Raw genomic sequence first — 27,363 nt, forward strand, 5'->3', positions numbered from 1 at the left:
AAAGGTACCTGATGTCTGCAGTGTGGTGGCACCAGCCCTGGGAGCCCTGCCCCTTCCTAACTCCTCCACGGTCCCTCAGGCCTCAGCTCTGAGAGCTCTGGCTCCTCTTCTTCCAGGCAGCCCCAGAGTTCCTTAGGGAGTGAGGCCTGGCCTCTTCTCCAGGACCTCCAAGCATCTTCCACCTCTGCAGGGAGAAGCTGCTGGCCTGCTGTGCCAGGCGGACCATGTACTAGAGGTGGGGTTCATGGTTGGGGTCAGGGAGACCCGGGTTCCAGCTGCAGCTTGGCCCCAGCACGACTGTGACTTTTAGCCAGTCACTTCTTTCATTCACCCATTTATTCAGTTAGCTGTTTATGGAGCATCTTCTCTATGGAGCCTTGGTGTCCTTAGCTGTAAAATGTCAAGAACAGCATCACTCGCTGGACTGGTGTAAGGACTGGAGAGACCAGGTGAGGAGCGCACCCAGACTTCTCTCACCCCTCCCAGGTGTGGAGGGCACTGGGCCTCCTAGGAGGATGGGGGAGGGAAAAGGATGGGGGAGGGGTCTGTTCTCAAAGTGATACTTCTAGGTCAGGGGGCTCCTGGTCTCCGGGGAATGTCTTTACTAAGTGCCCCAGTGCCACAGCCCCTATCCAGGGCGGAAATCCTTGACTCTCAGGACAGACACAAATCCCTCCTGGGAGCTGTTTGTTGTTTTTACCTGGTTTGGGGGCTCAGCTCCTGCCCAGCCCAGAGATCATTAACACTCCAGGAATGCGGCTTCCTCTCACCCATCCCCACCCGCTGGCCCCTAGGGCCTCCCTCCTCCCACTCAGGCCCTGGTTAGAAGGACAGTCAGAATGCTAGGGGATGAGGGCAGTGATGTGTGACCCTTTCCCCAGGGCCTGGGGAGCCTGGCCTCATTTTCAGAATGGAGCTTCTCTCAGTCTCTCAGAGCTGCTGCTGCTCCTGCCATCTCACCCAGTCCCCTGCCACTCATTAGCCCCGAAAACGGGAACGTCTCAGGCTTTCCCCACAAGGCCTAACCCCGACATGCCCATGCTTCCCTGCAGTACCAGATGTCTCTCTCAGGGGCTGAGAAGTGCTCGTTCTCCATGCCCCACTCCAAGCAAGTCTTGGCAGCCTTGTCTAAGGTCAGAGCCTGGCTGCTTCCCCACAAGGACACCACCTACCCTCAGTTCCCTGGGCCCTGTGGAGGGGTGGAGAGAAGGAAGGAGAAAACCAAAAGGGGAAAGAGAAGGTGGACAAATAGGCAGACGACAGAGGCCCCAGACGCCCCCCTCGGAGACCCCATGCAAATCCAGTGAGGAAGTGAGGGAAGGGGGCCGCCATCGGTCCCCAGGCAACTGAGCTGGTTCTCCTCCGCACGTGTAGGGGTGGCAGAGGAGGGACAGTGCAGCAGGGCCATCACTCACTCAGGAGGGAGCTGCAGGAAGCTCAGTGTCATTGGAGAACAGGCAGACATAAATGGGCCAGCTGCTGCAAGGCCAGGGACCCCTGAGAGCCACTGGGGCCTTTCAGAAGGGAAGTGGATTCATCTGGCAAGAGTGGAGTGTTCCGCGGACACAGGCAAGACTGCGGGGAGGCCAGGGAACAGGCCAGTCTGGCAGTCAGGGTGAGGGAAGATGGGGCCTGGACCAGATGGTCGGGTGGGGATGGAGAGAAGTGAAAAGAAGTTCAGGACTCAGCTCTGGGTGACTGATTGTGGGGAAGGTGGCAAAGAGGAGTCAAAGGCAGCCCTGGGCTCCTGGCTTGGACAGCAGAGGACATAGATGGTGGTGCCATTTCTGGGAGCTAAGGAACTGAGAAGGAAGGACAAATCTGCAGAGAAGGTGATTCACTCTGTGTTACAAGTTCTTAGAGGCTCCTGTGAGATAGCCAAGTCAAGACGTCAGGAGACAATTGGCTGTGCTTGTCTGGGGCTCAGGAGGCGGGTCGGCATTCAATATGTAGCTGGCATCTTATCCGTTTATAGAGAGCACCTGGAGCTAAAGGGCGAGAGGCACCCACCCAGGGGAACTCTGTGGGGTGAGAAGAGGAAGACCTGGGATGGAACCTCGAGGAGTCCCCGTCTCTGAGGCCTGGGAAGAGACAGCAAGATGCTAAGAAGCTTAGCCACAAGAAAGGTGTTTTGGGCTGAATTGTGTCCCTCCAAATTCATGTGTTGAAATCCCAACCCACAGTACTTCAGAATGCGATTGTATTTGGAGGCAGAGTCTTTAAAGAGGTAATTAAGGTAAAATGGCCATTAGGGTTGGTCCTAATGCGATATGACTGGTGTCCTTCTAAGAAGAGGAAATTTGGACACAGACGCACGAAGAGAGAGAACCCCATGTGAACATGAAGACAGCCAACTGCAAGCCAAGGAGAGAGGCCTCCGAAGAAACCAACCCTGCTGACACCTTGATCCCGGACTTCTAGCCTCCGGAACTGTGAGAAAATAAATTTCTGTTGTTTCAGCCCCCCAGTCTGTGGTGCTCGCCACGGCAGCCCTGGCACGCTGATCCAAGAGGTGAGAGGAAGATGAGGGTGCGGTATCCCAGAGGGTGGGAGATGAGAACGCTTCAAGCAGGAGGGGTTGTCCATGTTCTTATAGGCACTGGGAGCTGAAGGGAGAGGAAGAGCAAGCTGCGCCCCTTGGAAGGACCTGCAGAGAATGATCCCGGTGGAGTGTGGTCAGGGCGGAAGCCAGATCTCCAGGGTTGAGGGTTGGTAAGACTCCCACTGACGGCCAGTGTAGATGATTCTTGGAAGAAATTTAGTTGTGAGTTGGGCAGAGGCATGACAATGGCTGCAGCGTGACGTGGGGCTGAAGGAAGGCTTTAGAAGGGAGACTCTTGGGCATGTCGAAACTCTAATGGGCGAGAGGCTGAGACTGTAAGTCAGGAAAGAGGGAGAACCACCCAAGTGTGAGGTCCCCCAGGGAGGCAGGGAGAATCCTCCTTGGCCAGAGGGGGAAGGGTCTTGGGTGGGAACAGGAGGCAAGTGGAGAGGATGCATTGGGTGTAGGCAGTGTGGGTTTGAGGGTGGGAAGTTGAGGGGTGACAGGCCAGCTTCCCCTGCCCCTCCACTCTGCACCCTTCTCCACTGGCTCTCCACCCAGGGTGGCTGACTCTGATGAACTTGCTGTCTGGCTCCTGCCATTGGGAGTCACCAGCAGGAAACAGGAGGATGAGAGGAGAGTGAGACTGGGGGATTAATTCCCACTGGCCTCCCCTGCAGTCTGTGGGCCTCTCACTCCTGAAGGCCTCAGCTCCCATCTAAGGTCCTCTCCATCCAGCTCTCCTCTCCGGTTCTCGTAACTGTTCCTGCCTCTTCAGGCTTAGGGGCCATATGGGTTCCCCATTGTTGTCAGCCTTGGGGTGCTGCAACATCTCTTGTTGGTGTCCCCAAATTTGTTAATTGTTCCTTTATTCAGCTCTGCTCAAAGTGCCTCATTTGAAGGGGCCATCTCTTTCTGCTGAGCCCCTGACCATGAAGGTGTTCCCTTCTTAGTGCTTCTTTTTTCTCTCTGAAGATGGAAGTAAGGGCCTCTGCTGAGGGTAAGGGGGAGAGGAAGTTTGGGGAGAAGGGTGACCGTTTGAGACGTCCCCTTGGAGAATGGGAGTGGGCTTCTCAACAGGTGTGAGGCCTCAGCTGAGGCTGGGACCTCGGACTTTGTGGGGTGCGATCCACAAGCTTGCCCAGTGTCCTCATGGACTCAGCTGCAAGGGCAGATGGGAAATGGGTTCAAGCAAGTTTGCAGTTTTGCTAGGCAGGTACAGCTAAGGAACAGTGAGACAAGGGGATGTCAGAGAGAGAATAGAGGGGCCTGTGGCCAGGAGGGGCCCATGAGGTCAAAGCACAGATGGAGAGGAAAATTGAGCGAGTGATTGGGAAGAACGTGTGATCTGAAGGGGAAGGACATCTGAATGTGTGATTTGACAGAGGGTGCAGTTCTGGGCTCTGAGAAGCCCTGAGAGTGGGTGGTGAGGAGGCGAGGAGGGAATGAGAGGCTGGGGTGCTGGGTGGGTTGTCCATGGAGACCCCCCGGGTCTTGGGGAGACAGGAAGACCATAAGCCAGCCATAAGCTCTTTGACAAATGAGGGGGTGTGACTGGGACAGGCAGCAACGCATGGCCCACGTGCACAGCCGCACGCCCACACACACCCACACAGTCACACTTGCGCACACACGCCTACAGCCCTCCCAGACACTCGCAGACACCCTCACATGCACTCACCCTCACACACACCCCAGACAGCAGATGGGGCGCTTGGGTAATTGGTTAAACCTGTTCCCGATGTCTGGCTCCGCATTGGCAGCGCCTGTCTGACAGGAAAGCTGGCTGGGCCTGCACCGCTCAGCCTGCTGGCCTCCCTGCCCCTCCCCCTGCATGGCCGCCCTGGAGCAGGGGCTCCAGCAGAGGCCTGTGGGCCCCGCCTGGCTCCCTCCTGGGCAGAGCCCAGTCCACCAGGCGAGGGTTCCACGAAGCCCCATGGGAAGCAAGCACAGCACCCATGAGGAGGAGCGAGTGGAAACCAAGGGCAGAGATGCTAAGCGCATGAGCCCTGCTGTTGCCGAGGCCAGAGGTGCCAGTCCCGGAAAGTTCCATGGACAAGAGGATGTGTGGAAATCACTCCCTGGAGGCGAGGCACACGGCTTAGGCCACAAGAGTTGAGAACAGTTCCCCTCTGCTCCCTCCACTTCAGCCGCGTGCAGCTTGGGGTTCTCACAGGTGTTGGTCGATTCCTCAGCTCATCGGACTCTGTGGGGCCCGGGGGCCCGGGGGCCCGAGTCAGGCTCACTCAGGGACGGCCTGGCCCAGCAGCCACTGTCCTCCTGCGCTCACGCCTGCAGGCCCTGATCTCCAGGCTGGAGGAGCAGTTGGGGGAGGGAAGGGAGCATCGTTCCTCGGCTTCTCCCCTTCCCGGCTGCATCTGTGTCTCTTCGAGAGAGACTTTGGTTTGTTCCCTGGAGAGGGCCCAAAAACTCCCAAATTAGCAAACCTGGCAAGCCCGCAGCTCAGAAAATAGTTCATCCTGATTCCATGTTTTTCAGGCTCGCAGAAGCCTTTATTAATGAAGTCACAACACCAATATTTACCGTCTGCGGGGAGAGGCACAACATGGGGGATGGATGGGAGTGCAGTGGGGACTCCCGCCCCGCCCCATGCAGGCCTGGCCTAGGAAGATGGGCAGGTTTCCGTGGGTCCTTTCCAGCCCTTTATCTGGATGACAGGGGGTGCTCTGCTGTGATCTTCCTGCTCCCCCCTTCCCCCCCAAGTGAGAGAGAGTCTTGAGAGGAACAGCTCACCCATTCCTCTACCCCCACTGGTGCCAAAAGGATGCCTCCTCGTCTCAGCCTCACCCCACCTATGCATACATGCTCCCCAGAGGTCATCCACCTGCCTGCAGTGAGAGACTCCACTGCAAGGTTTAATCAGGACTTATCCAGGTTAGGATTTTCAAGATGTAAGGGATGCATTTTCCTGGCTGATGGGGGGAAGGGACGTTGGGTTGGGACAAAGCCCTTTGGTTTCTAGCATTAACTGGACCCAGAAGAGACGCTGACAGTCCCAGCAAAAGGACCTTCTGTGCTTGGATCCCTGCATGTGCCCCAGGCACACAAAGCTGGGCCTTTGACATCTTTCCAATGACTTCACTTTTGATCAAGACCCCAGGACATTCCAGCCGCCAAGAACAGCATAAGTAAAGGCACAGTGCAGGAAAACCCATGGCTCACTGGGGGACACGGCTAACACGGTGAGACTGAAGCAGAGGGCACCAGGGGAGAGGTAGAAGAGGCCAAGGGTAGCAAAGAAGTGGAGACAGAGTGGGGGGCATAGGAAGGGGTTGGCACAGTCCTATTTGGGCTCGAGGAAGAGAACCCTAGCTGCACCATGGATGTCCTCCTTTGAAGTGGGCCTCATCCTTGACATCCACTCATTGTGCCTACCACTCCATCCCTCCCCTCCCAATCCCCCAGGAGCCATGGACACTGTTTCCCCAGGTAGAAGAAACCTTGGCTGTTTGCCAAGGTGGGAAATCCTGGAGAACAGGTGTGGAGATGAGTCAGCTGTGAACGTGTTGCATTTGAGGTGCTGAGGGGCATGGAATGCAGCAGACAGGTCTGCAGCTCCGCAGAGGTCAGCTGCAGGCATGGACCAGAGAGCAAAAGAGAAGTCCTGGAAGTGGATGTGAAGCCCCAGGCAGAGGACACAATGAGGAGGCAGGAGGAGCAAGGACTGACCCTGGGGTGGACAGAGGCAACGAGGCATGGACAAGACTGGACAGGACTCAGAGAGGCAGGAGGCGAAGGCGTCAGAGGTACTGCAAGGAAGGCAGGGAGGGGTAAGGGAGTCAGGGAGGGAATGGCCAGAAGATTGGGGTGCCGGTGAAGCCAGACCGGAGGCAGGAGAGTTTGGCCACAGTAGGGTGGCAGTAAATACGGTTGGTGACTGTCATCAGCATCAGCAGAGGAGGGGTGCAGAGGCCCAAGAGCAGAGGGTTGGGAGCACGTGGGAGTGAAGAAGCGGAGACAGGTGCAGACGTTATAAGGGAAGGTTGTTAGGAATATGGGTTTTGCTTTTTCAGGATAAAGGAAACCTTGCTGTGTGACAAGCAGGAGAGACAAGTGGACAAAGTGAAGGGCAGGTGAGCTAGAGAGCTGAATGAGCCCTGCCTTGTAGCTCGTTCCCAGGTTGGGAGGTCCTGAGTCCTTGGGGACAGGTCGCAGGCTCAGCCTCCAGCCCCGTCTCTGAAGCTTTCCTGTGCATGGGGTCTTCGCCAGGGTCCGGTGAGCATCCCGGTGGGGCCAGGACTTGGGGCTGGAACCGTCAGCCTCAGTCAATGGTGCCCCCTGCACCTAGCCCCCAGTACTCCCCTTTTCCTCTGGTTTCCCCTCAACTGGAGAAGCCACCAGAGTCTCTGTGCACACTCTCTCTCCCCTGACCCACCTGGGCCTGATTCCCACTGCTCAGTAAGTTTGAAAAGACCTGAACATAGAGCCTCCCTCATCCACAGGATGGTCCTTCCCTACGTCTAGCCTCAGTTTCTCTTGCTGTGGAGTTGGAGCTAGACACCAGGTCAGCCACTAACAAAGGAGAGGAGTTAATGAATTGAGTCTCCAAGGCCCCACCCCAGGCTCCCAGGTCCTGAACGAGCATGTGGTGCCAGTCCCCACTGGCCCCCAGTGCCGGCATCCCCACCCCAGGCTCGCGGGCCCTGGCGTGGGAGCTGGATGCTGTGTCGTTAAGAGAGAGATTTTTATTTTTCCCATAGGGAAGGGAGACACAAGGGGCTCACTAAGAACTACAGCGGGCATCTGGAAAATAAATTAAACAGAAACGCATCAAAACAAAAAGGAGATAAGAGAAACGGAGAGTGGCTGGGAGGCTGCAGTCACGGCGGCCTGCGGGCAGCCAGGCTCTCCGAGGAGGAGGTGAGCAGTCCCAGGCCTCAGGTGGCCCATTTTTGTTCCTCTGTCGGTGGTGGCCCCAGGCTCCAAGCCCTGTGGGGCTGTGATTCGAGGCCTCCCCGCAGCCGGCCGGGGAGTGGCCAGAGTCCATCCGGGCCCACCTGGGGGCCTGGCCAGGAGCGAGCAGCACTCTGCCTTCATGGGTTCGTGGCTGCCCACTCTAGTCATTGGAGGTGACATCGATGTCCTCCCCGTTGGCCTGCTTCGTGGCGATGCGCCACCGGTTGATGTGGTGGGAGCCCTTCTTCTTCTGCTCGGACTCCGGCCCCTCCTCCTCCAGCTTCTGCCGCTTGTACTTCGTCCTCCGGTTCTGGAACCACACCTTCACCTGGGCCGAGGAGGGAGGGGCACAGGTGAGAAACACCCAGGAGGCCCCCAGAGCAGCCAGCAGGGCCTCAGCACTCAGGCTGAGCTGGGAGCCAGATGGGGAAACTGAGGCCAGGGTCCTCCCCTCTGGCCAGGTGCCACCTGATGGGTCTGGAGGACTGCTCTTCCAGATACAAATGAGGTGGGGCGAGGAGAGGACACAGTGGGCCAGAGATGGGCGGTTTTCCCGTCCCTCTCAACAGAGGGAAGGGAGGCAGCCATGTAGCTGCCCAGCACCCTGTAGCCACAGCAAAGCAGAGGGGAGGAGCCGAGGCTCTGAAGCCCAGTGACCTGGGTCTCTACCAGTTTCTAGAAAAGACAATCACTCCTTCACAGGGCTGAGGGGACCAGTAAATGAGAGAACGTATGCAAAGCCATCACACGGGTCCCGATGGGCTCCCTGAGGGCCTGACGTAGGCCTGTCCCCGGGCCGCCCTGCAGCACAAAGAGGTACAGTGGATGTGGCTACAGATCAGGAGGTGGTGTCCACACCAAGAGTAGCACCTGGGACAGCCAAGCACTCCTGGGGCCATGAACTCCATGCTTGAGGCTCTAACCTCACACAGCATCGAGGTCAGGCTGTTTCACCAGGGAACCCTGTCTTAGTAGCCCCGGTGGAATTGCCCCCATCCCACATCAGAGACAGAGCTGGGCAGGGGAGCCCTGGTCCCTCAGGTGCCAGCTCCTCAGGGTAGTCTGAAACCCACCACAGAGGCCTTTCACTCCTTGAACAGAGGGGAGTCTGAGGCCCCCACAGTACTGACCCCTGCAGCCCATCCAGATATGGGAACAGGTCACATGAGGAACAGCTGGGAGAAATCCCAGGGGACAGAAGCAAGCTCCTCTTTAAACCCAGAAAGCCCCTCCCTGTTCTGCGTCAGGCAGTGAGAGCCTGACAAGGGGAGGGTGCAGAGACCGGACAACCATGCCCTGTGACTGGGGAGGTGGGGTTGGGGGAGGGCAGGTCTATGATACTATGCCTACCTCCTCCAGGAAGCCTCCCCAGATTTAGTCCCATCTCTAATCATCCCTCTCTTCTCCCTCCTCCTCCAGCATTTGTTCAGTGTCCAGGACACAGCCCTTAACATCCTCTCGTGCATGATCTGAGAGGCCCATCCTGGCTTCCTAACTAGTCTTCATGCTTGAGGACTGTGGAGAAAGCCTCCGTCTGTCAACTCCTCCTGACTCTGCAGTTCTTTACTTGGCCTCGCAGAAACCAGGCCAGACCAGATCATCCTGAGTTGGCAGGATGGGCCTGGGCGCTGATCCTTTGCTAAAAGTTCCTCCCCGTCCCTGGGCCTAAGTCCCTCATCTATAGGAGAAAGGCTTTCTGGGGCCCTTGCAGCTCCAGAGCACTCTGGGCTTTTTCTCCAGAGGGTCCTGGGGGAGGTGAGGCAGAGAAGGCAGGGTTACGAGGCATAGATGACTTTCTGGAAGTGACAGCACCCTTAAAAGCAAGTGGGTGCTGCCAGCTGCAGCTGGAGTGACCCATGATGCCCATGGGTGGTGCGCGGTAAGGCGTGTGTGTGGAATGATGGTGAGCACCTCAGCTTGGGCAGCAGCAGTGACTGCTGAGGGGAGACCCTTGAACTCTGGGCAGGGCCAAGGGCAGTCCTCAGAAAGAAGACCCAGTGCAGCCCCTCGTCCTTGAGAATGGGTGGCAAGCACAGGCCTTAGCCATAATACCAGGCAGTGGCAACCAAAAGCAGCCTGGCCTCCAGGCCCAGGGAGCAGTTCCATGCCCAGGACGCCCCACCCTCGCATTCCCAGACACACTCCTCCATCCGCTTCGTGGAGCCCACCCAGCCCAGGGGTTCCCAGGAACCTCTGCCCTGGCCCTTGATTTTAGAACACTAGGATGGGGGGAGGGGGCAGCCAGGCCTCAGCTCACTGGCTGTGCCGAGCAGCCAGCCAGTGACAGGAAGAGAGATGGTGACCAGCCTCAGGATGCAGTGAGAGGAGGGCCTCCTTCCCTCATTTTCAGGGCAGGGTTCAAACCCGTCTCACCTCAGATAGATGGGAAGGATGGCAGGTGCTCTAGGCACAGGGCTTCTGGACTCCACGCCCACCTTTCCTTGGACACAGGACTTGCTGGGCCCTGGGTGGCTCTCGGCAAAACCATTCGGCAGCCGGCCTGGCCCCTACCCCTCACCCTGGAGCCCACTGCGACTGTGCCAGCCAGTGGGTGGATGAGCTGGCCCTGCCTCCTGTGCAAGGCGTGTGCATGACTCAGGCCTGGCTGCAAGGCTGGGGTGGCATTCCTGAGAGCCCTAGGGACAGCTGGAGGGCTAAGTGTGGCCAGCCTGGTGATGGAGTGATCCGGGCAGCCCTGGGCAGCATCAGGGACACAGGGCACCTGTCTGCACCTTCTCCCTCCCACACACACTCCAAAGTCTGCTTCCAGGAAGGAGACTCTGACAATCACACTTGCCTCTAGTGGGATGGACCTACCCTGCTACCCTTGCCCAGCTCCCCTGAGCCAAAGAAGGAAAGCTTCGATGGCAGAACGTCAGGCACAAGATATGTTTTCAGGCCAGGGGCAGCTCCTGGACACACCCAAATGAAAGGTGATTCTGAATATTTCCCCTGTGAAAACACCTGGGGTCAGGGAGACAGCTCTCTAGAAACAGAAATGTAAACCCTCTCCCCAGGCAGCCTGGCTATCTTCCGGAGAACAGCCTCAGGCTGAGTGTCCAGATGCTGTTTACAAAGACTGTACTAACAGGGTGCTTATGACTTCACCGTATCGATGAAGACGGCAGGATGCACAGTTTGGGCACAGTGTGATCACCACCGCGGAAAAACAAAGGCTCTGCGCAAGGAAAAAAGACTAGAAGGAAATGTACCCAAACTACGGCCGACTGTTCTTTCTTCTTTCTACTTTTCTGACTTTTCTTTAATGCATTACTGACAGCGAATGGGTTTTTTTACTTGGAAAAAGAAAAGGAACTGGGCTCTGAGAGGAGTTGGAAATGAGTGACACTCCATGACCTCTCCAACCCAGCCAGGCTATGCTGGGGTCACCCCAGAGCCCCTTCCCTAGAGGACAGAGGCTCTAGAAAGGAACCGGGTCACATGGTGTGGGTACCAGCTCTGAGGCAGCTGGCTTCAGGAGGCCGTGCTCATTCTGCACCTGCTTTCCCCAGCACCCGCACACTACACCCCAAAGGCAGTTGAGGTGTTGGCTGGAGGAACCCCTCACCCATCTCTGAGCCCTCTGGGTTTGGGGAGAGGTTCCCTGTGATCTCCCAAGTCCCCACCTCACTAAACATCTCTAAAGCCAGATCCTCCCAAGATTCTCTGCTTTCGCCTGAACTACCCCACCTGGAACACTCTTACATAGCCTTCGAAACCCTGCTCAGATGTTCCTCCACGGGGCCTGCCCCATTCGCCTGTCTGGAGTGCCTCAGTACTTTTCTCTGCCTCAGTAACAGTGACCCCGGCAGCACATTAATTTATTTGCTTGAACCTGTCTCCTCACTAGACTATGGGGATCTGGAGAACTAAAGTGGTGAGTTCATTGGCTTTGGAGTCCCAGGGCACACATTCCAGGCCTGATCAGCCAGCTGGGCTGAGGCGACCTGGAGCTATGCTGTAGGCAAGAGGCACCTGGGCCAGACTTGGAGAACAGGAGAAAATCAATGGCGGAGGTACTGAGGTCTAATCAGAAAGGGGTCTGGGAAGTGCTACCTGCTGGAGAGAAGGGATCCTTTTCTGGCTCAGTTCAGTGGACACTTCCACATGGGGGTCAATTCTTAATTCTCCATGTTGCACATTGGATTAACCATTTTTAGGGGGGAGCTGGGAGAGAGAGACCCATCGTTGAGGGAGACAAGGGTTGGATTGAGTCAGGCAGGACGAAGAAGGTGAAACTGCTGTGGATGGATGAATGACTGCATCCACGTATTACTGGACTGACCGATGCATGCATTAATGAATGAAGACATGCATGTATTAATGCACGAGTAGATGGATAAATGAGCTAAAGAACAAGCAAACTATAGCTCCAGCCAATATGTCAGACTTTACTTTCGAATAATCTGCTGTTTGAATGAACCAGGTCTGGATCCCTTCTTTTCCACCACTCCCCAACCTTAGCCCATCCCAAATGGAAGGGTCTGTGGCTCCTGGACCCTGCATACTTTCAGGTGAAAACCTGTCCTCTCCTCAAGAAGTTCAAATACCCCTATTAAGGGGTATTAGAGTCTTATAACCCCAACATAAGAAGTTCCTCTTATGTCCTACTGTTCCGTCTCCTACTTTAATTTAAGCCTGTGTCTTCCTGTTCTGTCACCCTCAGACTAGAGAGAGGCTTGGAGATATCAATCAAGCCACCCCTCAGCCTGCTCTGCTCCCTGCCCTCTTCCCTGGGGATCTGTTTCCTATCACTTGATCATGTGAGCCGCTCCCATTCTCAAGGTCAAGCCCAATGCCATGTTAAGCTCAACCTTCACCCACCAAACTGAGGTCAGCTCCGACTCCCCATCACCCACAGCCCGAACTTCCTCCGCCTTCTTCTCTCCCCTCTCAGACCATCCTGAATGCTTGCCCTCACTCTCAGGGAGACATCATAAGTCCACCATGCCCCTGCGCCAGGTCCTTGGAGACCACTCCAGTCTCCCATGTCTCCTCTGCTCTCTCCTGACTCCCACTGGACTCCTGGAACTTCAGAGGTGCAGAAGTTCTTGGAGAAGAGCCAAGACTTAGAGAAGGGATGAGCCCATCTCAGAACACACAGTGAGCTAGTAACAAAGCCCTCTTGACTTTTTCCTAAAATTCAAGTCACTTGGATATCTCCCTCTCATCCATTCCCCAACAAGCAGAGCATTCCAGAGCAGGAAGGGAGCCCAAGAGGTCTCTTTACCAGGCCCCTGGGGGAAAAAAAGCCCATAGGCAGGTGACCACACACTCCTGCCTCCTAAGACCTCCCTCCATGCTTTCTGGCTCCAAGACAGTGGCCAGACTTCACAGCTCTGCTCTGTCTTAATCTGCCCACCTCAAACCCTCCCCTTCCGTCCCACCAACTTAGAATCCTATTCATCCCTCTGAGCCTTCCGCCCATGCAGGTCTCCCCCGACCTTCCGCAGCCCACAGCTGTGACTTCAAGGGGACTCCACTTGCTCGTCCTGTGCATGTCCTGCAAGTGTGCACACTTTGCATCTAGGCCCCACTACTAAATGAGGAATCTCCAAGGCGACATTTCTGTACCCTTTTCCCTCACACCTCAGCTAAACTCAAAGCCAGGGAAGGTCAAGAACCAGCCACTGAATTGTTCAGAGCAGGAGGGGCAGCTGGAAACACTGACCAATCGATCAGCCTGGAGCAACCAAATGCTTTCTCTCATCCCCCTAGAACTAATGTGCCCCCCTCACACACACGCACAGAATCACGCAAGCTGCAGCCCACGCTGTATGACTGCTTACCGGCATCTGATGTGTACACATGATATCACCTGATCTTTGGGCATCAATCACACTAAGCCCATATGTGCCCCATATTGTGGGCACACACATGTTACACATACCCATTACACACACACACACTCACTCACTCACACTCCCAGCTCTCATCTGACCCAGGCCCAGGTCTGCCCCACCAGCCACCATGACTGAACCTTAGATGGGCATCATGCCACTCAGACTCCAGGGCTGCCCTCAGCAGTGAGGGACAAGTAATTAGAGCCAGAGGGAGAACCAGCCCTTGCCCAGGGCCCCTCACTCCCCCTCCTGAATGGGCCCTGGCCTCCTGGATCACAAACTCCCTACTCCCCACCAAACATACAGCCCTGCCCCAACAAAGAAGCTCGGGTTGCCCTCCAGCATGCCATGCTAAAGCTCTGGGCATACAGAGACCCCTGAGCAGCTCCGGATGAAGAGCCACACAGTGATCTGCTTAACCCTCCCAGAAGTTTTGTCCATGAACTACTAGATAAAACTAGATCATGTAGACCAACAATCTGGATGAAAGTGCAAGGGAAAGATAGAAAACAGAGGGACGCGGAGGGAGCAGTGACAGCAGAGAGCAAGGGAAATGACTGATACAGTTAACATATGGATATGTGTCACTCAAGAGAAATTTGCCCATTCATTTAATACAGGTTTATGGAGCAACTACTCCTTGCTGGTCACTGAGCTGGCCCAGGGGTACAGCGAGAAATAGGAAGGCTTGGCCTCTGCCTCCCAGAGCTGATATGCTCAGGCCTGTTGTTCCTCAGAATCACCCAGAGAACTCTTTCAAAAACTTCTCTGGGGGGGCGGCCCTGTGGCTAGTGGTTAAGTCCAGCATACTACACTTTGGCGACCCAGGTTCTTGAGTTCAGATCCTGGGCACTGACCTATACCACTCGTCAGCCATGCTGTGGCGGTGACCCACATACAAAATAGAGGAAGACTGGCACAGACTTTAGCTCCGGGCTAATCTTCTTCAAGAAAAAAAAAAAAAGAGGAAGACTGGCAACAGAAAAAAAAAAAAAACCAACAAAACTTCTCCTAGGTCCCATCCCTAACTCCTAAGACAATCTCCTGAGTGGGGCATAGGAATCTACCTTTTAAGATTTCTTTGAAAGATAGATATAGCCAGTCTACAGCCCAACATTTGGACATGGCAGATAATTAAACAACAAAGTCCTATGCATATTATGATATATGGAAGATACACTGCGAGCTCTGAGAACTTGGAGGAGGGACTATATAGAAATGCAGGGAAGTAGAATATAGATGAGCCAGAGACTCAGGGCTAGAAAGAACCCTGGAGTTCATTTCATTCAGTCTTACAGATACAGCAACTGAGGCCCAGACAGAAGACAAAGCCAGAGCTGCTGAGATGATAGATGACCATTAGCAGACATACGAATATACTATCTGTCAGTTGCTAAAGAGATCAAGAGAGGTGGAAGTTTGAGATGGATGGCGGATACACAGAAGATAAAACAGAGGCGATGATAAAGAGATAATCAACACTTGGGTAAATAGGAGTTATTGTTAGGAAGAAGAAGATTATAATTACTAGAAAATAGGAAATAGAAATTAACCAGCTTGGGGAGGCAGTTTAATGAGCACAGACAGAAGTACATGGCTACATATAAAACAGCTATCTGTGCAGGACAGATTACAGAGCTCTGAGAGACAAATATAGATATTGACAATAGAACTAGACGGCAGGGGGCTGACGGGAGTGACTGATGCTTGACAAAGAGCTGATAGCTGGAAATGACAGGTACGCTTGCCCGGTAAATATTGAAAGATGGATAGATAATTAGTTAATTATATAGCCTAGGTCCAAATGATAAGTTATGAGAGGGACATGGCAGAAAGAGTACTGGACTAAGAGGCAGGAAGCCCAGGTTTCAGTCTTTTATAACACTAACTTGACATATTACTTTAAACAAAGAGATGGACTGGGGATGAGAATTAATATTATTTGAGTTCATATTAGTTGCCTTTAGTCCTTGAACAATCTATTTTCTGGATGAGGAAACCAGAGCTCAGAGAGGGTGAGTAACTCACCCAAGGTCACACAGTCAGCAGGGAGGCAAACATTAAAATTGCATCTGCCTACCTGGGGAGCTCTGTTCAGTCTGTCTCCTAGTCCTCACCTGGAAAGACAGCCCTCTACAGGAGGTTTCTCAGGCTCAAACCTTCCATAGTTCTATTATTTTTTTGTTCTGCATGCTAAAACCAGCTCACCTACAGATGGAACAAGATTAGACATGGGTGTTGATAGTGAAGCTGGGTACATTATATTATTCTATCTGGTTTTGTTTTAAATACGTGTTTGAAACATCTTATAATAAAAATGAAAGAAACCATCATTACGTTTACTAACTAGCATTGTTAGGAGCAAATATTGACAGGCAGCTAGGTTCAGTCTGAAAGTTAATCAAAAATGCTCTCACTGAGCTAAAAAATTTGAAAGTTTAAAAACAACATTGTTTCAACAAGTGTTAATCTGTGGGTGGTGGGATTATAAACCGTTTTGTTTTCTTACACTCCTACAGTTAAAATGTAATAACTATTGCCTTTTAAATGAAGTAACTATAAACACCATTCTTAAGTCGACACTTTGTTTTAGACAATTTTAAAACACTTTGCCAGGAGGGAAAAGAGTATTATTTTATTAACTTGGTTTTTTAAATATCGTTCCTTAAAACGTTTTAAAATGAACTCCGTTGTTTTGTAAGCTTTCTCTCTGCAGTGAGAACAGCCAGGCTAGCAAATCTGAAACAGCATGGGTCCTGCAGCAGGGACGGGAGCAATGCATTGATTAAAGGGAGCATCAGCCAGATACGACGACAATAGACAGCAAATACGACGCGAGGAGGAGCGGGTGAGGTCGGGCCGCAGGGAGCTGGGGAGGCAGTTAGGGTTTGGACCCCCACTAAGCCCCTTCCTATGCTCACTGCTCCCCAGGAGGCCCCAGGCTGCCTCTCCCACGCCAAGCCTGGCGCCATCTCACCATCTCGGACCAGGGTGGAGGGCGGTGGTGTAGCAGGGGGCGAGGCCAGCAGGAAAGGGGAACAAATGATGAAATGCCGGTGGGGCGGGAGCTGCTGGGCCGGCACGCCGACCTCTCTGGTTTGCAAATCTGGGAGTTGTCTGGGACGGAAGGGAGTCAGGTCTCCAGAGGCCCATCCAGACCCTGAAATCCGCCTCCGGGGCAGCAGCCAGCCCCTCCAGCACGTCGTACTCCTGGTGGACCAAGAGCTTAGGCGGCGCTTCCAGGCAGCATTTATTTATGGCAAAGTCTTTACTTACAGTAAGCCCAAATCTGCCTCCCTATAACTCCCTTCTAGTTCTTTAAAAAAAAAAAATTCTTTTTTCTTATTACAAAAACACTACGTGGTCCTTGTAATTTCACCCAGTTCAAAAACCCCTCCAACACCATTAGAGTTTATTCCCTCCGCAACTCAACAGTCCTTCAAGTGATTGAAAACAGTCCCTTGGTGCCCACAATCTACCTTCCCACCATTCCCGGGCCGCTCAGGTGCCCGCGCGCGCACACAGCACGGTTTCCCGGCCCTGTCAGGCGGCTTGCGCAGAGACCAGCGCCGCCCTCGGACTCCCGGCAGGGCTGGCCCCTCCCTGGCTGGCCCCTCTGCTTCTGATCTTTATAGCCTGAGGAGACTTGGGCTTTCTCCCCACGGCATATCCGCCGTTGGGTCGCCGAGGCCTCCGCCAGCTTTGCCCGTGAGCAGCAGCGAAGCCAGCGCGGGAAAGGCCTGGTCATCCGGCCAAACCGTGAGCGCCCCAGCAAAGTGGCGGGAGAAGGGCTGAGACGTCATGGGACTGAGACGTCTCCAGTATCATCGGGGCGGCCCGGGAGTGACCGCGGCGTGGGGGCTCCTAGCCCTGCCGGCTCCCGAGGCCGCCGCCGCCTCCTGGTACCCTGCGCCTCCTCTGGGCTTTGGGAACTGACTCGGGGTCAAGTTTGCTCCCAACCGCCTGGTGCGTCCTTAGCGCTTGGGAAGGTCCTGCAGCCTCTGGGAGGCTAAACATCGAAAGGAAGGGGCTCTACAGACAGGCTTGGCGGGGCGCTCCGCAGGGTGGCTTCGGAACCGGGCGGGAGAGAGCTCAGGGAAGGCCGGGGCGAGACTCGGCCGCGCCCGCCCCCCGCCCCCCGCCACCCGGGCTCCCGGGCGCAGCGCGGGCCACCTCCCCGCGGACGGGCGCGGCCATGATTACCTGCGTCTCCGAGAGGCTGAGGCTGCCGGCCAGCTGCTTCCGCTCGGCGCCCACCACGTAGTGGTTCTTCTCGAAGGCGCGCTCCAGTCGCAGCAGCTGCGAGGGCGAGAAGGCCGTGCGGATCCGCTTGGGCTTGCGCGCGAAGGGGCCGTGCAGAAGCAGCCCGTCCTGGGGCACGTCGCTCGCTGCGGCCGCGCCGCCGACGGCACACACGCGGATACAGACAGAGAGAAGGGGCGCCGTGAGCACAGCCCTCCGCCGGGCCGCCCGCCGTGCTCGCACGTGCCCTGGAGCGCTCTGCTCCCTCTCCAGTCCTGGCCCCCCGCCCCCACTGCTCCCCTTTCCCTTATGCCTCCCCATCCGTCAGTCCCCTCCCATCACCTCCCCAACATCTCCCCACGCTCCGAGAACTACCCGGTCGGTGGACGCTCGGAATTGCAACGCTGAGGATCACTCTGCTGCGCCCGGAGGTGGGTCCAGGCCTGGAGAGGCGCCGGCCAGCCCAAACCCACAGTGCCTGGAACAACTGAAGGGGCCAAGGGGTGGGAAAAGTCCCCTAGCTGTCTTCATCCGCCTGTCCCGTCATATCTTCCTCAAGGGGGACCAAGGGTAGAGACAGAGCTGGGTGTCAGGTAGGTGATAAAGGGAGCAGCAAGGCTCTTAGACACCCCCTTTATAAACACAGATCCAGAAACGGGAAGGCACCCGAGGAATTCTCCCTTCACACCTGCTCAACCCAGCCTTGCAGCTAAATGCTCAGGCTACTAGCCCTTCGAAAATTCCTGCCAACGGGCAGGGCTCTACCTGGCAAGTGGTAAAAATAGGCCAGCAGCTAGGCCAATGTCCAGGCAGCAGCTGGAGGTCTAAGGTCAGGCTTATTCTTCCCCCTCACCACTTCTTTCCCCCCAAGCCTTCTGGTGAAACCCTCTCCCCACAGGAGACTCTTAACCGCTCTCTGGTGGGAAAAGGCCTTGCTTCCTCCCTGAATAGTACCGTGCTGAAGAAACACGTGTATAAATATCTAGATGTCATCTTTCTCTCTAATATATATAGATATAGATATATTGGTTTCTGCATGGGCGTGTGTAAATATATGCTCCAGCCTCCCTACTGTCTTTTTCTCCCATTTACCATACAGGATTTTCAAAGAGTATGACTGTCCCTTGGCAAATGTTGGCCATCCTGGGAACTCAGCTCCCACCTGCAGGAGGAGGGGCTGGCACTGGGCTCAATGAGGCTGGGATGGTGGGGTCAGAAACTACAAAAGCTGAAGCAAACCCCCACCCACAACCCCAGCCTCAGTGAACCCCCCACTAGGCCCTCACACAATCTCTGGATTGGTTGCATGCGCTAACAGACTCAAACAGGCCCTGATGTCACCCACGGATTCTCATGCAGTGGCCTATGACAGTCCCCCTGACCCACCAACAATGCAGACCCCTAGACGGAATGTTTTGACAGAGTTAGCTGTTGAGATTGACTGATCCAATTAAATTTCTTCAGAAATGGCCACTGGTTTGACTCAATTTGACCTGTTTTGTTCTTAAGATAATTGTTTGCATAATTCAGTTGAGGTCACCCATCTCTGGAAATCTCTCTGTAAGTGAAGCAAGGACACATAATTGAGATGCTGTTGCTAAAAGTCTCCAGGTAACCGTTCATGTCCTTTTGCTGGTGGAAACTGCCTGACATCACTTTCTCCATGTCCCTGGTCTTTGGACATCCACACAGATGAACTTTATTGCTGGGGGTTTCTGTGGAACAGGGTCACCTAGGAATGAGGGGCTAGTGCCTAGGGGGAGATAAAGTCCCCTGACGGGGAGAAGCCACTAACTTCTAGTCACCTTATCCATTTCAAGCGGCTGGATCTGTGCTGCTACAAAAGGGAGTGGGATCACATGATAAGAGAGATGGAGGGGGGACACCTTGCCCATTGGCCATTCAAGATGAGGTCAGCCCAAGGCTCTCAGGCCTCATGGAAGACTCAAGGAAGAAAATTTTAACCTGTGATGGTGAAAGGGACAGGTAATCAGGAGAGGGGGTCAGGCAGAGAGGGGTAAGAGGGAGTGAAAGGAGGAGCCTGATCCAGTAGGAGTAAGGATTGAAGTGTCCAGTGGGGGCCAGTTTATAAGCCAGAGAAAGGTGAGAGGGGTGGGTGGGAAGCAAACACTTCTTGTTGATATCAAAAGAAATCGTTTCACAAAACAACATTGTTCTGAGCCCGGGTGAAGTCCCAACAGTGGTTTCCTCTGGACAAATAAGGTGGAGAGGGACAGAGAGAGAAAGCCTAGCTCATCTCACAGTTCGCAGGGTTTGGCCTCAGCAGTTCAACTGGCCCAGGCTGGTCAGAAGTGAGGTGGCATCGCGGATAGACCCGGTAGGTGTGAGTGGATGAGGCGTGGAGGTGTGGAGGGCAGTGTGGGGCTCAGAAAGCTGGGCTGCAGTCTGCCTCAATGTGTGTGATTTGATGGCTGCTCTATAATTCTGTGGTATGTGCCGGTCACTTCTGTGGTGGAGTTCTCTGTGTTTGTCTTCATAAACCCAAAGTGGAGGATAGAAGCAACAAGCTTTCTGTCCTTCAGACATACACATGCCCCTTTGCCTCAAGTCTGCTATTTTAGGGGAAAGTTAGGTTGCTTAGGTCTGCTTCACTGAGAGAATGGCCCCAGTGCGTTGTAATGCCCTGTCGGGGTAGATAGCCTGTGTCTTGCAGTGTGTCCCCACATGGATGTGCAGAAACATAGGGGTCCTTCTGACCCAGCCACAAAGAAGCAGGGGGCAGGAAGATTATTCAAGATGCTGATAAGTGATGACAGATTTGATTTCAAAAGAAGCAAGGCTTTTCTGTGTAAGACAGAGGATGTTTAGTACAAAACTAACCATCCCAAGGAAACTGGTCAATAGCTATCTGTTTCAGTAAGGACAAGGGTGGTGCCTTAGGTGCTTACATGCCTGGGCCCTTCTCATTCTGACCTATGGGGAGGGGGCTTCAACCATCTCTACTGGCTTCAGTTTCCAGGACAGAACAAGCTTGGGGCTGGGGTGCGGTGTGGCCTGTTTTGATGCAGTCATTCTGAGCTGTGAGAGTGAACTGTCAGTTTCAGACAAGCACAAGTGGAAAAGTGGAAAGGGGCTGGCTTAGCCTTCCCTGGAGCTAGCAACAGCACCCCACCCCACCCCGTTTTCCTCTAGCCACTCTTTGTGGGCCCTTTCAAGGCTATGGCTGGGAACCAGCAATGGAGACTTCCAGGAATGAGACGGCTGGAGGTGGGAGCTAGGGATCCGAAGCGTCCGGGGCTGGAGCTGCAGTCCCATCTGGAGAGGCGGTGGCCGGTCCGGGGCTCTGGGCCGGATGGCAGGGCGGAGGGGCCTGGGGCTACGAGAGGGAGAGGCCGGCCAGGCAGCGGAGATAACCTCATTCCCCCTCCTCCTGCCAGAACAAAGGAGCCCTTTGAAGCACCGGCCCATTACTGTCGGCGGGTCCCAGAGGGCTGGGTCTCCCACGGCCCCCTCCCGACGCTGCTCCCCGGCCCGGAAAGTTCCCGATGTCCAGGAAACAGCTCCGAAGTGCGGCCAGCTCCCCTTCTCCGCCGGCTCCTCCCCTTCAAGCCTCGAAAGCCGCCCCTGGCTTTGGGGTCGCGCCGCCTGGTCCCGACCATCTCGCGCTCACTTTTCCTTTTCCACCGCCTTGCTCTGCTGGGAAGCCGCTTTCCTGCGCTCTGGGATCGCGCTGCTGCCGGAGGGCGCTGCGCACAGAGCGCAGACATGTTCCTTTTCGTTCGTGTAGGGTTTCCTTTCTTGCATTAAAACGGGGCTGAAATGAGCATCGCAGAGACCCGGTTCTCTAGAAAACGCGGCGCCGGAGGGCCTGGCATGGCTTGGCTCACAGCCCCGAGGCCTCGCTGGGACCGCAGGGCGCACGGCTGCCGGGTCGCGCACTGGTCTGTGGCGACGATGACCAGCTCCAAAGCTAAAACATCTCAGGGTTCGAAAAGTCCTTCAGTGCCCAATGGATATCTGAGTTCAAAAATGCGGCTACGCTTGGCTCCATCTCTTCGTCCAGACACGATTCTTGAGAGAAAAATCCAACCCTTTTTGCAACTCGACAACGTGTCCGCCGGGACTGATGGCTCTGGGAGCCGAGGCAATATCCGAGAGGGTTTTGCGGAAGATTTATCCGGTCTCACCCGCTGGGGATGCTCAAAACCGAAGCTGGATCTCTCGCGCAGCGCACCCAGCCCTCGGGGCCCCGAACCCGCACGGGCGAGGCCAAAGGCGGGAAAGGCGGCGCGGCTGGCGTGGGGCGCTGGGTCCGAAGCAGGGGTCTCGGCCAAGGAGGCCATCTCCGAATGGACAGAGACCACAGGGCTTAGGACCCGCTCTGCCCTCTCCTCCGAGCCTCCTAACTGCCCGTCCCTCCGCTGCCCCGGCCTGAAGATTCACACAGAGCCGCGATCCTCAAATCGGCCCGTGGGCACCAGGTTTCGAAACCCCGGCCGAGGACTGAGTCCCATGGAGGACTGAGGTGCTTTGCTCAGTTTTTAATAAAACTTCATTTTATCAGTAAACATTGACTTTAATTGACAGATTTCTTGCCCAAAGCGGCTGGCACCGTAGGCAGCTTTTTTTTTTTTTAGATGATTTGAGCAAATCTTTGAAATCCCCAGGGAAGACAAGTCTGCCCACAAAAATTCTTGTTCAAGTAATTACATTCTCTTATTTTGTGGGATCTGCTGGGTCAGTATCTACTGGCCAGACGGGACTGAGAAAATTGACGAATTGGGAGCCGGGAAAGTGGCTTTCCGTGAAACAGTTAAGCAGCTATAACCAAAGAAGCTTCAAGAGATCATTTTTCTTCTATTATCTAGATAATTGTACCAAACATCCAGTTTACTTTGTGTAGACTCGGTTCACCGTCAGATTAGCTCTAGGAGCCTAAGCTCTAGCCGTGTCCTTTTCATTTATTTCGCTAAAAGCCGGGTTTCCTACCTCTAAGTACGGAACCTCACAACGAAGGGCGCCGGTTTACACAAACAAAATAAAACCGGAAACTAAGGCTATTACTGCACAAATTAAGGCCACTGTTTAAAAAAAGAAAAGAAGAGAAAAGAAAATTCCAACAAATTCAAGGAAGAAAACGAACTCCAACAAATGCAACTCTCCTTCGGGAAAGTCAGATAACTGAAACCTCTGTGTGTGTGTGTGTGTGTGTGTGTGTGTGTGTGTGTCTGTGTGTGTCTGTGTATGCGTGTGTAAGGCCAGTGGGGGATCTTCATTAGCAAACCTATTGCCCGGTGCAGACAAGGGGGCTCGGACTGCCTACGACCTTAAAAGCCCTCTGCCCCCGCCCCCTGCCCGGGAGGACTGCCGTGGGTCCCCAGCAGCCAGGTGGGCTCCCAGAGTCGGCGAACGGCGGAGGAAGCCGGCTCGCTATTGCAAACCTTCCCCGCCCTGGGTCCGAGAGGCACGTGCGACTTGGAGAAGTCGGCCGAGGTTGCTGAGAAACATCCCAAGCCAGCGGAGCACTCCACGCTGAACATTAACTCTCCAGTTTGCCCTCCCTGCTGCCCCTTCTTCCCACAGACCCGGGGCACGCGGGGTGGACTTTCCCCTGCCCGGACGCGCCAGCGACGCCGTTTCCCTGGGAGTTGGTGGTGAACGTGCGAGCGAAGTATGGTCCCGGGTCCAGCCGGGGCGGAGAGAGGGCGGCGGGCGCTGCGCTCTCTGGGATGGGACTGTCTCAGCCAGGACAGATTAAGGCAGGCCGCTGGGAGGACCCCATGCAAGGATGTGCCCGAGTTTGGCGTCCGGACCTGCACGGTTTCAGGGAAAGCCTGGAGGTTCCAACCTGGCTCTCTGAGCGAGAACCCGCCACGGCGGAAGCGCGGATGGAGCCGGCGCGGCTGTTCCCAGCTTGGGAATCGGCCTCTACGGAACCGCGAGCTTCTCGCAACAACTTCTCAACAGCCCCGCGCGCCCCCGAGCATCCCCCGCGCCACCGCAGCGCGGGCGCCGGCCGGCCGCCTGGGCGGGCACAGCGTGGGCACTCACCCTGGAAGCGGTGGCCGAAGAAGCGGTTCCGCAGGACCCAGGGGTAGAAGTGCAGAGGGTCCCGGTGCTGGGCGCCGAAGAAGGAGTGCGGGGGCTGCAGCGGGGAGGCGCCCAGCTGGTGCGCCGGGTGCACGGTCAGCGCAGGGTGGTTCATGGCCTCGGGGAACACGAGCTCGGGCCCGCCGTAGAGCGAGCGTCCGGCGCCCGCGGCGGCAGCGGCGGCGGCGGGGAAGCCGCTCACGAAGGCCGCCTCGGCCGCACCGGGGTGAGGGTAATTGAGCGCCGTGGGCCGGAGCGGCTCCTCCGAGGCGGCCGCCGCCAGGGGATGGGAGCCCGCGCCCCCGCCGCCAGTGCCCCCGCCGGTGCCACCGTCCTTCGCTACCAAGGACTCGATGGTAAAGCCGCGCTTGGCCGTGGGCTGGAACATGGTCGCGGCCGCCAGAGCTGAGCGAGGCAGCCGGGCTCTGGGGAGCGCTCCGCGTCCGGGCGCCGCCGCCGTGCGGGGTGTGCACCCAGCCAGGCACATGCACACACGCTAGCACCCCTCACCTCCCCCGCCCGCCCGCCCGCCCGCGCTCAGCCCCTGTCGGCGAGCCAGGCGCGGGGCGGCGAGGGGCGTGCGAGCGAGCGAACGCGGAGTCGGGCCACCGCGCGCGGCCAGGCACGCCGGCCTCTGCGGCCGAGCGGGCAGCTCCCGGCGGGGGCTCCGTGCGGTGCTGCGAGCTACCTCTACGGCCTGGGGGCTGAGCCCGGCCCCGTCCCTTCCGAGTCCAGCCAGGACCGACCCCCGTCCCCGGTCCTCCCAGCACTGCCCAGCCCGGCCACGGCCGCCTCGCCGCGCGGCGAGAGTTAGCGGGCACCTGCCCCGCGCTCGCCCATTGGCCGCCGCTCACCTGCCCCAAGGTGGGGGGCGGGGCGGGGCGGGGCGAGGGACGGCGGGTGGGGACGGAGCCAGCAGTCGGAGGCAAAAACCGGACTGGAGCCTTTGCCGGGCGATCTAGGCCTCCTCCTCCCCTCGCCGCTGGCGTCTCCTCTCGTCTCCACCCTTTAGCGGAGTCTGGCGGCCGCCACAACCGTCCCTGCCCACGCGGGAGGCGCAGAAGGCGTCCGAGGGGCCTGGGGCTTGGGAGAAACTCCAGCCCCACTCCCTGGTGTGTAACTCAGTTGAACCCTCTCCAATTCGTCCCGGGATGTCGTTTCAGTTCTCAGACAACTTGGATCCGAGTGGAGGTCCAACAAACAGGTTCTCCCTGCTCGCCTGGCCTCCGGGACCCTCCTGCTCACCCACCATCCGCCTCCTGGGCCGCGGTCTGAAGCCGCGGCCTCTTTCGTGAGATTTCGCGTTTTCTGGGTGTTAGGGGAGACAGCGCTGTCAAGGGGACACTCAGTTCCTTGCACAAGGGGCCAGGCCGGGGACAGCGCGGGAGGAGCCGCCGGAGCGCTCACGACGCAGCTCTCAAGCTGCAGTTCGCAGCTGCTGGGCCCCGCCGCGACCGGGCCGGCTCAGAGCGGGCCGCCGGGCCTCCGCGGGGGGCGGTCTCCTTTCCCCGCCTTCTCCGGTCGGGCGAGCCTGGCCGGGAAGGGGCCTCGAGGACGCTGCCTTAAATTGGGGCTGGCCGAACAGTCCGAGCCCGTCTCCAAGAATACACATGGGCGGTCCGGGGAACGCAGCGGCCGCCTAGCCTCCCCCGACCCTCACCTTCCACCGGCGACCGCAGAACAGCGGTCGACTCTGCTCCGGCCGGTTTCCATTTCATGCACTAATTCCCCGGGGGTGAGAGGACGGTTAGCAATGAGAACCACCACTCCGCAAACTTTTTCACCCGGGCCTTCCAGGCCGCAGGAAAACACCGCGCTTAGGCCTAGGAGGGCGCTGGGCGGTGGCAGGGAGGCTGGGCCCGGGACCCTGCCAGCGCACTGCGAGGAGGGGACCGCAGCGCGTCCCGCTTCCTCGCCGCTGCCTGGGTCACTCAGAGCGGTCCGGCCTCGGCTGGGGTGTGAGGATCCGGGCTGGGTCTCCCGGCGCCCCAAAGCCAGGGGTCCGCGGGCCGCGTGACTCTGCAGGGACTCCAGGCCGGGTCTTGGGAGTGGCCCGCCTTAGCGCCGCGAGCCCTGGTCCGGGAAAGCGCTCCGGGCGCCCTCGTCGCCACAAAGCAGGTTAAAGTCTATTTTCCACTCGGCTGCTCCGAAAAGCCCCCGCGCGCCGACGCCGTTCCGGCCCCCTTGGGAGAGGTGGGGAGGGGATGGTAAGATTGGGGGGAGGTGAGGCGACCGCACCCTGCAGCCCTCTGCGTCCCGGGCAGCCCGGGGCCGAGCGCCGCGGAGGCGCCCCAGAAACGCCTGCGGAAGGAAGCGTTACCGAATCGGTGGCGAGCGCTGTGTCTTTTTTGCTGGCCTCTCGGGATGTCTCTGGCTCTCTGTGCTGGTCTCTCCCTCTCTCCCGTTTCTGTCTCAGGCTATTTTCCCCCTCTCCTGCCTCCCTGCTCCTCCCCGCCCCCCCCCCCGACTTTTCCTCTATTTCTTCCCCCTCCTCCTTTGCCCCATCCTTAGTCCTGGAAAAGGGGAAGCTCCGCCAAGCGGGGACAAGGACCTAACCAGGCCATATCACTAAGGGGGCGAGAGTGCGGAGCTGGGCAAAGGCGCAGAACGAGATTTTCCTTCTCTAACGAAGGAGATGACAGGAGATTTGTTGGTGCAAGGTCCCCGCGGGGACGCGGGTTCAGTTGGATAAGCGTTGCCTGGGCCTGTGCTCTGCGGCGACATACCACGTTTCGGGGGCTGCGACGGAGAAGACAGGAGCCGGAGCAAGTTGAACCCGGCCCCAGGGCCTTGCGCCCCTAGCCAGAGACGAGCCCCCTCTGCCTAGCTGCAGGCTTCCACCTCCTACCCGACCGCGAGGCTGGGCGCTGACCGCGAACTCGCTAAACTGGGCATGTAGAGGAGCTTGGAATCTACAGGGCCATTCCTGGACTTGCGTCTACGCTGGCTACTTTCATTCGTATGGCTCTGGGTATACATGTTCGTATCTAAATAGATAGGCCTTTATAATAACACCACCTTTCCTTGTGGTGGTGCTTTCGAAGTACTTTGACATCCGGCCGTGTCATTAACCCCATTTTACAGATGAAGAAACATTGCACAGGACCAGTGACTTGATTCTGGTCACGGTCGGATTGAGCTGGGACAGCTCAGTAGTCCTGGCCAGGCTCAGGTTCCACCCCCAATCCCCCACCCCCACCCTGACTCTCCCAGGATGGGGCGGGGCATTCGCAGAGTTAGGGATGGGGTGCTGGAGGGTGCTGGGTGATGGGAGTTCTGCCTTCATCCTTCCTCTCCTTTCCTTCTCCCAATGCCCCTTTTCATCTCCCCTGTAATTCCCTAATTTCTCTCCTCTTCCTTTCCCTCCCTCTGCAGATATTTATGCCTTACCCTGTCTCCTCTATTTCCGCTCCTCTTAGGCCCTCTTCCCCTGTTGTTGCTCCCCCTACAGTAGGTTAAGAGAAGAATTTGTCACCCTCAGGGGGTCTCTAAGCCTGCCACTGTGTTCTGGATCCAGCATCAATGCCCCCCACCCCACACCAATCTTTTCCTATGCCGTCTCCCCTGCCCGGTCTCTGCCAAGCTCTCTCATCGCTGGCTCTAACCACCCCACCCCAGCTGATCATGTACACAAACGCCTGCTCTTCTCACCAGCGGACAGACCCCACCTTAACTCAAACCTGATCCCCCCACACCACCTCTGTTCCCCAACCCTTCCTCTCCACCTTCCTGTCCTCCCTCTCAAGCTACTGAGTTCTGAGGAGCCGG

At 56.7% G+C, this 27,363-nt stretch overlaps 1 protein-coding gene across 1 annotated transcript; it reads right to left on the reverse strand.

The window, feature by feature from the left end:
* Positions 1 to 7,230: 7,230 nt before the first annotated feature.
* EMX1 (empty spiracles homeobox 1) lies at positions 7,231 to 25,888 on the reverse strand. The gene is made up of 3 exons (XM_070572411.1): positions 23,557 to 25,888; positions 17,506 to 17,690; positions 7,231 to 7,787 (listed from the first exon to the last, which is right to left on the reverse strand). Exons 1-3 carry the CDS (start codon positions 24,080 to 24,082, stop codon positions 7,620 to 7,622), a joined length of 879 nt encoding a protein of 292 aa, XP_070428512.1. The 5' UTR covers positions 24,083 to 25,888; the 3' UTR covers positions 7,231 to 7,619.
* Between the last annotated feature and the right edge of the window lie 1,475 nt (positions 25,889 to 27,363).

This window comes from Equus przewalskii, chromosome 14 (genome assembly GCF_037783145.1).
Source record: "Equus przewalskii isolate Varuska chromosome 14, EquPr2, whole genome shotgun sequence".
NCBI classification, from domain to species: domain Eukaryota; kingdom Metazoa; phylum Chordata; class Mammalia; order Perissodactyla; family Equidae; genus Equus; species Equus przewalskii.